Raw genomic sequence first — 12435 nt, forward strand, 5'->3', positions numbered from 1 at the left:
GGCGGCGGCTCGGGCGGCGGCGGCCGGCACCGCGCTCTTATAGGCGGCGGCGGGCGCGGAGCGCTATGTAAATGCCAGCGCGGCCCGCCCCGTCGCACTTCCCGCCGCACAGCCGCGCAGGTGAGCCCCGCGACGGGGGGAGCTGAGAACACTCGTGCCCCTGCCCGCATGGGGAGCGGGTCAGGGGGATCGGGGCCACGCGTGCCCCCGCCTGCGTGGGGACCGGGTCTGGGGGATTGGGGCCACGCGTGTTCCTGCTTTTGTGGAGGCTGTGGGATTGGGGCCACGCGTGTCTCCTCTTGCGTGGAGGCTAGGGGATCGGGGCCACGCGTGTCCCTCCTCCCCTCGCGTGGGAACCAGGGCCGTGCACGCTGCTGCCTGCGGGGGGGTCTGTCTATGCGCGTTGTCACCAGTGGTTGTGCTATTCCCATCTTCTCCTGCTTGGGGGGCAAGTTGTAATGGGGCCATGCATGGAGGCATGGAAGGGATCGGGCCACACGTTTCTGTCCTGTGTGATGAGGGTAGGATGGGACTATGTTCATCTCTCCCTCTCCCACCTGCATGGGAACCAGGGTGCTGGTCTACTGGTGTTCCTGCTTGCTTGGGAGACAGAGCACAGGGTGAGATGGGGGTGCATGTCCCCATCTGCATGGGGGAACCAAGGGGCCAGGGCCACTGGTGTCACTGCCTGCTTAAGGCACACACCTGCATGGGGCACTAGGAGGTGGGGCTACTCATGTCCCTGCCTGCGTGGGGGTCTGGGTCACGTGTGAGGACAGGATGGGATGGGGTCACGCACATCCCCACCTGCAGGGTGTGATGGAGCCACACACATCCCTGCCTGTGAGGGTGCAACATCACAGGACAGTGTGTTGGGACTCTTCATGTCCTTGCCTGCATGGGCACAGGGACACAGTGGGGACAGGCAGATACCCCTTAGGTCCCACCAGGGAGGGAGTCCCTGTTGTGCACTGTGGTGCCACTGGGGCATCTGGCCCCCGAGCGTCACCAGGTGGGAAAGCTGGAGACGCCACTGGTCCCTGTGTGCATGCTGTGCCGAGGTTTGGGATTTTCTGGATTACATCCAAGGCCAGGGAGATGCAGCCTGTTCTGAAACTCCAGGGATGGCTGGCTGGTGGGGGAAGGTGGCAGTCCCGCAGTCTGTCCCACTAGCACTGCGGAGAGCTAGAAATAAGGTGTGACAACAGGACCATAGGGATGAGGCTCCAGGCTTCTTGAATGCCTTGAAACTGCTTTCCTCTACCTGTATGGTCGCAGTACGTTCTGCAGTGGGGCTGCTGCTCTCTTAGGGTGATGATGTGTCCTACAGTCCCAGCTCACTTGTGTCTCTGGGGAGAGCTCAGGAGACATTTGGAGGCTGAAACTTAACTTTAGGGGATCCAAATCTGCTGAGATCAGGTGGAGCAGGAGACCTCTGCTCTGGGGGAAGCCATGTATTTGCATGGTTTTTGGAGGAGTGTGAAGCTCCAGGCCTTGACAGGGCACAGGGATCGTCTCTGATGGGAGAAGACAAGCCTGGGGAAGCAGGTGCTTGATTTCACTAGGTGCAGAGGGAGGGAGTGACTTTCCAAAGGTGGCACAGGGAATCTGTGGAAAAGCAGAGACTGGAGGGCTCATCAGACCTTACAAAATTCCTGGAAAGCTTGACAGCTCTCTGGAACTATGCCAGACTTGCAAAGCTTTCCCTCAGCAAGCTACACCATGGGCTTCCAAGGTCAGTCCGGTTTCATTATGTCAAAGAGTCCCCTGGGCGGTTTGTGAAATGTGGGAGGCAGGTGTGAGAGCAGGGAGGTCTTTCTGGAGAAGCTTGGCAGCTGGTCCTCAACACATGGGAGAGCATGCTGGGGAGTGTGAAGCTGGAGCTCTCAGCAGAAGCATGGGAAAGGAACTTGTGGGACAGCTGAGTGCCACTCATGAGATACCCCATCCTCCTTGGGCATGATGTCCCTAGCCCAGATCTGTGTGTTACTCCTCTTGAGTGCATCCTGTAAGGACTGCTGTCACTCAGCCTTGCCTGTGAGGAGGTTTCCTGCAATAGCTGGAGAAGGTTTGATAGGCAGGGAAGGCATGGTGTCAATGTTTCCTCATGCCTTTACAGACCAAGTTCTGCAAAGGAAAGCTGCTCCTGGGGAAGACAAATGGTTCTTGAACTTTGATTGGGAGAGGCAAACTGCTGATGTGCCCAGTAACTTCTAGGAAGACGTGGAGGCATGGAAGAGAACTTCCATGTTGGTGAGAAGGGCCCTTAGAAATCTGTGGTCCAACCTACTGCTTGGAGCAAGACCACCACTGTCACTGTATCGCATTGGCCATGGTCAAGGCTGGAAAGCCTCCATAGACACCCCCCCCCAGTCTTGGATTGACTAGGCAATAAGTGGGTTTTCAGTGCTGGGCCACGGAAAGATGAAAAGTGCATGAGAACTGGCATGTCATCTCATGGCTTGGGTCAGGAGCAATTCCCATATCTGAGGAAATGGGAGTTTTGCTATGTGACAGAAGGAACTTTAAAACACATTTTCTGCTGGATCCTTGCAAGAAGACCCAAGGGGAAGGGGGAGACATGCTACTCTGTGACTGTGGTAATGTGCTTTGAGGCTTGGCTTTCCTGAGCCACTTAGATAAATCTTCTGTGGCACCTTCAGGTCTCAGCTCTAGATGGAGGTTGCAACTCTGTACATTTTGAGTCAGCAGGAGATAAATCCAGCTGTGTCTATAGGGACTCCCTTCCTACAGCGTGGGAGGTCGTGTGGACCTCTGCACACAAGCAAACCACAACCACTGCAGGTTGCTCAGAGTATCTTCAGCCATACAGCCCTCCACATTGGTTTCAGCAGGCAGTTTCAACGGAGAGAACTTTCTGGCAGGAGAGTCTTATGTGGTGATGGTGACTGGGCTCTGCCACTTCTGGCAGAGGTCCTATGCATCTCCATGCTTTGCCCATTGACCAAACTTTTGTGTTCTTCCTATGGAACGGGTCTCACAGAGTCTTTGGTTCTCACCAGCTGCACAATCCAGATCTTATGTCCACAAAACCACATTCAGCAGAGGGCTGTGGGATGGAAGACCTCTACGACCCCTTCCACAGGGGTATACTCCAGGAGGAAAGGGGTGGCACTGGGTGAACAGGGACACTACCTAATGCTGCTCTCAGCAGCTCTGAGGCTTTCAGCAGCCCCAACTCCCACATGCATGGAAGTGAGGCCAGAACCAAAAATCCAATCAGTGCAAGGGTATTTCAATAGAGATTTAATGTTTACATTACAGAGATTACAAACAGAGATTTAATGTCCAACCATATGAAGTTTTACAAGGGCAAGGGCTGGATTTTGCACCTGGGGCGCAACAACCCTGGATATACATACACACTGGGGAATGAGCGGCTGGAGAGCAGCTCTGTGGAGAGGGACCCAGGGGGTTCTGGTTGATGGCAAGTTGCACATGAGCCAGCAGTGCCCCTTGGCAGCCAAGAGGGCCAACCGTGTCCTGGGGTGCATCAAGCCCTGCATTGCAGCCGGTCGAGGGAGGTGATTGTCCCACTCTACTCTGCGCTGGTGCGGCCTCACCGCAAGTACTGTGTGCAGTTTTGGGTGCCACAGTATAGTAACGATATAAAGCTACTAGCGAGTGTCCCAAGGAGGGCCACGAAGTTGGTGAAGGGTTTAGAGGAGAAACCGTACGAGGAGCGGCTGAAGTCCCTTGGTTTGTTCAGCCTGGAGAAGAGGAGACAGAGGGGAGACCTCATCGCGGTCTACAGCTTTCTCACAAGGGGAGGAAGAGGAGGGGCAGGCGCTGATCTCTCCTCTCTGGTGACCCATGACAGGACCCGAGGGAATGGCAGGAAGATGTGCCAGGGGAGGTTTAGGTTGGATATTAGGAAAAGGTTCTTCACCCAGAGGGTGGTGGAGCACTGGAACAGGCTCCCCTGGGACGTAGTCACGGTGCAAATTTTGGGGGTGTCCTGTGCAGGGACAGGTGTTGGACTGGATGACCCTTGTGGGTCCCTTCCAACTCAGGACATTCTATGGTTCTGTGATTAAATCTACATTATAGAAAGCCTAACAAAGCAGTTAGCCTGTAATAACATTTTGTGATGTGTAGAGTGCAGGTTTGCTGTTGGGCAGAGGAGGAACATGGAAATGTCACTTCCTGAGAGCCAGTTTATTTTTAAATGCAAAAGGCCAAAAGTATAGAAATCTCTGGCAGAAGGGAGATAACGCAGGTTATACACTATGCTCACAACCTGGCAATGAGCATTCAGTTTTATGAACGCAATTAATGTGAACAAAACCAACAATATTTAAATCTCAAACAACTTAATTTGCCAGGTGGATAGTGTATTTAGTGTTTCACATTTTATGATTTGAATTACGATTGAAAATAATAGTGAAAAATTCCCACTGTGATTCCCAGTAAATCAGAAATGAAACCTACAGAGCAGCTGGCAATGTGTAAGCTTTTCTGAAACCATCATTTCTTTAAGTTTTGTTTAAAAAAAAAAAAAAGAAAAAAAAAGAAACTAAAAGCATCCACTTTGGCTTGCAGCAGAGGATTGTAGGAAACACTGAAACCTGTGCAATGCCACATCTTTTAGCAGCACAGCTCCTCTGAGTCTAGTCCTGCCAGTCTTTGGATACAAACCCACAGTGCTGGAACAAGGGGCAAAGAGCCATATATAGTGGAAAACCCTTCCTTGGAGTTAAATCCAAGTTTGACATTCCTGTGCATGGAAAGCCAGTGGCAACATCATATAATTTATGACCCAAAAATGTAGCCTTCACTGTTCATGTCTGGGAATCCCTCTCTTCAGTCATGTGTTCACTGGGGTTTTAAAGGTGTATCAGGCCCCACTGATGAAATTTGCTCTGGATCCAGGGTGAGATGGTAGAGTTTTGAGAAATCCTGGTCATGAGACAATGCTGTCAAGTTAGCCCAGAGGTGATCAAGAGGTCTTGATCTGCAGCATTAGCACACTTTGGGGTGCCTGACTGCATGTTGAGGCTGTTCCCATCGTGTTCACGGCTGGATTTTGCTTGGATGGGACAATGCGTGTGCAGAGAAATTGTCAGCTGAAGATGTCTGTTTCTGTAACAAAATGCATATTTCTATAATAAGCTGGCACAGCTTAATGTCTTCCCGCTGTGAATGATGAGTTGTGGACTTACAGCTAGGGTACCCTGAGGCAGGGGTACTGGTCCTGCTCCAGCAGAATGGTCTTCTCAAGCCGGTTGGCATCTCCTGACAGAGATTTCCTGGGGTGATGGAGTCTCAGGTGCCACCTGCCACCCACAGCCTGGATAGCGAGCTGACAGGGTAGATACCAGTGGATGATGATGGCAGCAGGGTTTCACCAGGCAGCAGAAACCACAAGAGGGAGCTATTACGGTCTATGCATGTTCCCAGCCTCTGGGAGCAGCCCAGGTCCAGCTCCCTCATTCTCTCCATTTGCAGGTCACTGCTTCCAAAGCTGCCAATGCAACCTGTGGAGATGACGTTGAGTTTGACCATGGTTCTGCTGGTGATGTGGACCTTGGGGAGTAAGTACGGTTTCAGGGAAGGGGATCCAAGGGGACATCCTGGGTAGTTTCTGCATCTCAGAGGAGTTTCCTCTAACTCATGGGGCGTCATATCAGAGATGGGGATGATTCAGTTTGTGATGAGGTAAGAGAAAAATGGAGCCAAATGCTGAACTTGCAAAGCCAGCGGGTTGGAAGACTCACCTACTGCTGTTTATATGTGTACACAGCTTGTAATCAGGAACTGGATCTTCTTGCTAGTGTTATAATAAAAGCAATAGAAATTAACACAAATGTAATGAAGTATATATTTATTGACAAAGGCTGATGCTGATACAGAATGTACGGAGGAGAACATAACTCCAGTGTCAAGACCTTTGCTTGACTCACACAGACATTGTGGGGGTCAGAAGTAAGGAGACACTTCTTCTGGCATGAGAGAGGAGAAAATGAAGATCCTTTGGGACTAGACTGGTGGTGGCCAGAAATTGATTTGGGGACATCAGGATCACACGCATTAATTTCTAATTCAATAAGACACTGGTTATCCCTCAAAAGCCGTGTAAAACTTGTCTAAAAAACTGTTTGTACAGAAAGTTTCAGAAAGAATAGTGGAAATTATCACAATATAAATATAATTCTGTAGTGGGGAGGCTCATTTCATGCATTTTTTTTGCTGCTCACCAAGTGGGTCTGATCTTTTCCAGGAGCCCAGGAGAACGTCTCCTGGGAGGTCCAGCGCTATGATGGCTGGTATAACAACCTGCTGCACCGCAGCCGTGGCTCAGTGGGTGAGTCCCAGGCCTGGGCATGGGGATGGTGGGATGGGGCGAGGTGGCACTTTGGCATCTGGCTTGCTTTATGACTGAGAGAGATACCCTTTCTGACTTGAGCCTGAATCAGGCGGGTAGCCAGGCAAGGCCACCTTCTGTGGTCCTGAGAGGTAGCTGTTTGCACTCAAGGTAGGTCCCTAGGTGCACCTAAAAGCCCCGTTAGAGCAGTCTGAATGGGCCAAGTGGCCTAGCTTTGTCTCCCATGTCCTGGCCTTGCCACTTCTACCTGCTGTCCAGGCACCATCTGCAGGTCGCACTGGTGTTGGATCAGTCCCAGAGCAGAGCTGTGCCTTTACTGGGCCGTTCAAAATATCCAAGGTAGGGAGGACCCAGCTCTTCCCAGCAGGCATTTCAGTGATGGTCAGGGATCCCAGAGCTGGGAAGACATCTTTAGCTAAAATCAGCATGCAGTTCAAGAAGCATTCAACACAAGGCCAGATACAGAAGAGTTCATGGTCCAGGCATACTGGACCTACTTTTTTCCCACTCTACACAGAACAGCTATTGCACTGTTGGGCTGCTGTGCAGCATGTACTCTTCTGTACTGGGACAGAAATGCAGGATTTTCCTGTGCCAGTGGCAAGCTGTTTTCTCACACCTACAACCAGCCAATGGACCCACCTCCAGGAAATGCCCCTGAGCCAGGGACCAGGGCAGATCAGGCAGGATCTTATCCAAAACATTAAAGATTATGAATCCTCCTATTTCCTGCAGCCCAGACTGGTCTTCTACATGGTGACACAAGGCACAGTGGTAATTACATATCTTCCTCTGAGTCTGAATGGCTCTCCAACATGACATGTGTGTCATCAGCCCTTTAGTTACACCAAAGCCTGCCAGGGAGATCCAGTGGGTCTTTGGCAGACAAGGTCTCCCTTTTCTAGTGCAGACAGATCAGACCTTAACATTTGGAAACAAACCTATGGAAACTAAGCCAGTAATCCAGGATTTCCCCTAGCTCTTGGGAGCTCCAGCAAATGAAGGCCACTACACTGCTGAAGAGCCTTTCAGAATGAACTCACTCATCAATGCGAAATGACCTGCCTCTGGACTTTTCAGTTATGGGACAGGCAGTAGGTGCAAAGTCAGGGTATTTCTCCCTCCTCTTCTCCTTTGTCTCTCTGCCTCTCTGGCTGTTCCTGCTCCTGTTTCCTGTGGTGTTGGTAATCACCATGCTTGTGTAGGACTGCACAGTCACCACGGGCAGATTAACATCACTCCAGTTACCCACCGGAACACACCACCCCAGACCACCAGGAGGCAACAGGGATTCACATGGACCAGAGAAGGAAAACTGGGAGGGAACATGCCCATGGAGGATCCCTCCTAGTTTTAAGAGGACTGATCCCAGTGTTGCAAGATGTTTTGGGTGTTGATACCAAAACTTGTGTGTTCTTGGCCACTATAAGCCTCTATGCCATCAGATTGCTCTCTTTGGTGACTCTTTCACTGACAGTGTACCCCACTATTGCTGCATCTCCCGTCTGTTGGGTACCACTGGACCCATGCCATGTTGCTTTGGTGCCACAGGTGCCAGGCTGCTGCGTCTCCTGCCGGCCAACTACGCAGATGGTGTCTACCAGGCACTGCAGGAGCCCCACGTGCCCAACGCTCGCCAGCTCAGCAATGCAGTGGCACGGGGACCCTCTGGGCTGCCCTCCCACAGGAACACAACCGTGCTGGCCGTCTTCTTTGGTGAGAGCTGGGGCCTGGCATCAGGTGGAAAAAATATTGGTTTGGGTAGGAAAATGTTGTTTTCTCACACCCCAAGGCCATACATTGGAGCATTCCTCGCTCACTGCTTCATAGCAGACCCACACCTGAAAGATAAAGCCTTGGGTATCACCATACCAAAGTACTGTTGAGCCAAGAGGGTTTGCGTGAATTTTCGATGACATTTGGGAGTTGCCGCAAATGTTGATATTTGCCATTTGGGAACTTCCTCATTTGTTTTAGTGATAGAGTTACCTTGTTGCAAAATGCCTGACAGATGTGATAAGAGTCACATTGTGAATGACTGCTGAGCAGAATCGCTGCAAGCCAGAGCAGTTTTTGCTGTCATTCAGGAGCTCGGTGGGGTCTTGGGTCTCCAAGCCTGAGGATGTCTGTCTCTGGGAAATAAACTTGGCTCATTGAGAAAACAGGCTGAACTTGTCAAAGAAGTGGAGACAATTAACTCCCCATACAGCTTAAGGTTCATATGCGTCCCCAGACATCCAATCTGGGGTGCTGAGCCCCAGGATGGGCCACAGAAGGCACAGACACCAGTGCAGAACCATTTAGCTTCTCCCTGGAGGTAGTTTTTTCCATCACACCAAAGCTCAAACAGGCCAACAGCAATGGCAGCCACTGTGCTCAGCAGCAGCAGCAACCCTTCTCCTTGAAGGCCACAGGCAAGGAGGATCTCAGAGAAATAGGGGCAGAGCCAGGCTCCTGGTGAAGTGGTGGCCAGCAGATTGTTCAGCTTCCAGTGGTGTCTGAACATCTCCTGGCTGAGCTTCTCCACCCTGGACCCTGAATGACCCTACCCTACTCATGAGGTCTGGCCAGGGGCACCTGGAGCTCTGTTCCTGTGGACTGGAGCTCCGCACATCTGCACTCCAGCCCAAAGTGACTTTTTCAAAGTCATGGAGCACACCAACAGTGAAGGCAGGAAGGAAACCACTCTTGCTGTACAGGGTGGTCTCCTCAGCCCATGTACAGCTCAGCTGCCCACCTGCTCCAGGTGCTGGTAGCAGTCATCCCAGCTGCTGACCATGCTCGGGTCTCTGGCAGGTTTCCACGTGCTCTTGGACATCCTGGGGACAGAGAAACCCGGCTGCCCTGCTGAGTTCCTGAACATCCACATCCCATCTGGAGACCATGTGTTTGACCCTGCAGGCACTGGAGATGTGGTCCTGCCCTTCCAGCGCATCCACTGGGCGACAGAGACAGGGCAGAGCCCCAACAGGCCCCGGGAACAGGTAGGTAGCATTTCCTTTGCTTTTTGCCTTTTGGCTAAATTCCTCTTCACCCAACATTGGGGTCTGTAGCAGCTAAGAGTGTTTGCAGAATAAAAGGAGAGCACCGCTGTTTCCTTAAAATTATGTGTCTCCTAAGTGTTTGAGCAACTGCAAATGTACCCGAAGCACAACCTCCAAGGTTCACATGGAGAAACATTTGTGGCTGCTCAATGTCAGTGTTTTTCTTGGCCCATTCTTATGCTAGATCTACCTGTATCATCTATTTTACTGCAAAATTGAGTACCTTGTATGGAGGCCAGAAGAGGAAAGGGTAAAGCAGGAGCAATTCACAGTCTTCTTTGGCTGCCAAAGTACCTATCACTTCAGTGATAAGATGAGCAAAGGTAGGCTGCCTGTATCTGGTGAAACAAGTGATAACTGGAGCCTTTTTGGTACAAATGTAATGACCATCCATAACCAATTTATACACCTGTGCCACTCTAGAAGGTCAGTAATAATGGACACATTTTTATAGGCACCAACTCTTATCTTTAATAATACATCACAAAACCGAGCCAGTACTGTCATAAAGTTGTAAACTTGTAGAGAGTCTCTGAATTTCAGTCATTTTGGAAAAAAATCTAGCTTTCCCCCCAGTTTCTCTGTATTTTGCTGTGCTGAGGCTTGATGTGTTCCCAAACCCATGTACTTTTTCCTTCATGCTGGAACTCTTCCCAATCAAAACCACCAAAGCAAAATAACCCCCTAAACCTTTCATATGACAAACCATGATAAGACCAGATTAGCAAGTTGTGGTTTTAGCAGTATTTCAAGCCTTAGAAAAATGAAAACTCCAGCATGTTTTCAGACTAAAAAGGATGTTTTCATTAAAACATTTGGCAGGGGAGATATGTAACATGCTGCCAGGGCAGTGGGACTCTCTGCTGTGAGGACAGGGCTCCCCAGAGGGGAAAGCTCCAGTGTTTCCATTTTCCCCATAGATGGGTTTAGTCCCCTTCCAGCTTGGTTTTGCCTGTGTAGGGGTTCACAGATGTCTGCTTCTGGGCATAGCTGAAAGTAATTGGGGAAAAAAAATCCCAAAATGTACTTTTGAAAAATCTGTGCCTTGGCTTTTCCTGTACTTGGCACTAATTCAGGCAGTTTGCATAGAGATTGGCAGTGTATATATTTGCATCCTGATAGCTCTTGCTAAAACAGGGGATGGAGTGGCTGCTTTGCAACCAAAAGGGCTGGCTGAGGCATTTCAGACCTTTTTTTTGCACCTTTCCGCCAAGACCCTGGCACTTGTTAATACTTGTTCTCTGTGCCTGCCCTAGACCAACGAGGTGACAGGCTGGCTGGATGGCAGCTCCATCTACGGCCCCTCGCACTCCTGGAGCGACGCCCTGAGGAGCTTCTCAAGGGGACAGCTGGCATCGGGGCCCAGTGGCCGCCTCCCAAAGGAGACAGATGGGAGGGTCCCCATGTGGAAGGCGCTGGATCCGTCCACGGGACAGGGTGGTCCCAAGGGCATCTATGGTAATGGATGGCATCCTCAATGGGTTTTCACCTGCTTGGCTCCATCCCCTACCACAAGCAGGGGTAGCAGGATGTCCCTGGACCTGAGCCCAGAGGGAGCCCTGGGAAAGGTCAGGAGGGGTGCCATGAGCCGGGACATAAGGGTCACAAGTCCAGTGGGACAGCAGGCAGTTTCTCAGCCTGAGAGGGAGGAAGATGCATGCCCAGCTGAAGGCTTCCTAGCAAAGACACCCCATGAACCTAAGGTGCCACATCCCTGGGAGACAGTGGGTCATTTCCCAGCCAACATGCAGAGACTGGCAGGTGCTGGTCACTCTGATCCAGGTTGATCTCCTCTGGGGACAGGGGATGCCGCCAGTAAAAAACTGCTCAGCTTGCGCTGAATCCTTCATCTGCTCAGTCTTTCATCCCTGCTGGGGCCTGGTGCTGCTTCTTGCTCGCTCGGGCTGCTTGTCTCCCAGGGAAGGAGGAAGGACAAAGGGGACAAGGGTGCAGCCACAGGGCTGAGAGTGCTCCTCCAGCTACAGGCAAAGCTAGACCTGGTGGTGGCATCCCCAGCTGATGGTCCTGGCATCTCTTGCAGACCTGGGGAGTGCCTGGGGGAATGAGAACCTCTTCCTGCAGGCTGAGAGCATAGCCTGGTTTCGGTACCACAATCACCTGGCCACAAAACTGGCTCAGACACACCCCACCTGGTCTGATGAGGACCTCTTCCAGCACGCTCGCAAGTGGGTCATTGCTACCTTCCAGGTGAGGGATGGGACACACACCCCCACCCTGGCTCTGCCGGGACCCCCAATACCCTTCCCAACACTGTTCCTTATCTGACTCCCCTGTACCCTAGAGCATCGTGCTGTACGAGTGGCTGCCAACCCTGCTGGGGAGACCTGTCCCAAGCTACAAAGGTGAGGGGCACAGCAGGTGCCCCTGTGGGGTGTGCGGGGAGCGGCGGTGCATGCAGGTTGCAGGGGTGAGGGGACCAGGGGAGCCGGGTGATAGGTGGGAGTTGGGGCTTGGCCCCCTTTCCCTCCAGCCTGGGTGCTGGACCATGGCAGCTGCCACCCCACAGGTTACCAGCAGCACCTGGACCCCAGCCTCTCACCAGAGTTTGTGGTGGCTGCAGGGCAATTCCTGGCTACTATGGTGCCACCGGGTGTCTACAAGAGGTAGGAGCAGCCCAGCAGCGCTGTGGAAGAGCAGTGCCCGGTGCTGAGGAAGGGGATGTCTGAGCTGGGGTGGTGGCTGGAGATGGTCCCTGTCCCTTCCCCAGCATCCTGCCCCTTGTTGCAATAGCCAAGCCCTGACAGCTCAGGGCAGGCCCAGCCAGGGGCTGTGGGTCCAGCCCTTCTCTGCTGTTCCAGAGAGCCCAACTGCCAGTTCCTGAATGTGCCGGGCCCCGGTGGCTCATTTCCAGCGATGCGGCTCTGCAACAGCTACTGGAGCAGAGAGGTATGGTGAAGGGAGTGTGGGGGTCCTGAGGATGTTGCAGGCTGGACAGACAGTCTTCATTCCTTGTTTTACATTATGGAGGACCCCAGAGGGAAGGGGAAGGGAAATTGGGTGCGGAGTATGACAGCCAACCAAGAG

The 12435-nt window shown here is 52.1% G+C and overlaps 1 protein-coding gene across 2 annotated transcripts in view; it reads left to right on the forward strand.

The window, feature by feature from the left end:
* Window positions 1–11: 11 nt before the first annotated feature.
* The window catches only part of DUOX2 (dual oxidase 2), a 28492-nt gene continuing 16068 nt past the window's right edge, over window positions 12–12435 (forward strand). Inside the window, exons 1-10 of one of the 2 annotated variants that reach the window (XM_075099728.1) lie at window positions 12–120; window positions 5470–5555; window positions 6242–6325; window positions 7898–8062; window positions 9143–9330; window positions 10647–10848; window positions 11432–11598; window positions 11693–11753; window positions 11918–12014; window positions 12210–12297. In XM_075099728.1, coding sequence (XP_074955829.1) covers window positions 5492–5555; window positions 6242–6325; window positions 7898–8062; window positions 9143–9330; window positions 10647–10848; window positions 11432–11598; window positions 11693–11753; window positions 11918–12014; window positions 12210–12297 — 1116 coding nt within the window. In that variant the 5' untranslated portion in view covers window positions 12–120; window positions 5470–5491. The remainder of the gene's footprint in view (window positions 121–5469; window positions 5556–6241; window positions 6326–7897; window positions 8063–9142; window positions 9331–10646; window positions 10849–11431; window positions 11599–11692; window positions 11754–11917; window positions 12015–12209; window positions 12298–12435) is intronic. The other variant, XM_075099727.1, reaches the window with a different exon arrangement.

This window comes from Phalacrocorax aristotelis, chromosome 7 (assembly GCF_949628215.1).
Source record: "Phalacrocorax aristotelis chromosome 7, bGulAri2.1, whole genome shotgun sequence".
Classification (NCBI taxonomy): Eukaryota; Metazoa; Chordata; class Aves; order Suliformes; family Phalacrocoracidae; genus Phalacrocorax; species Phalacrocorax aristotelis.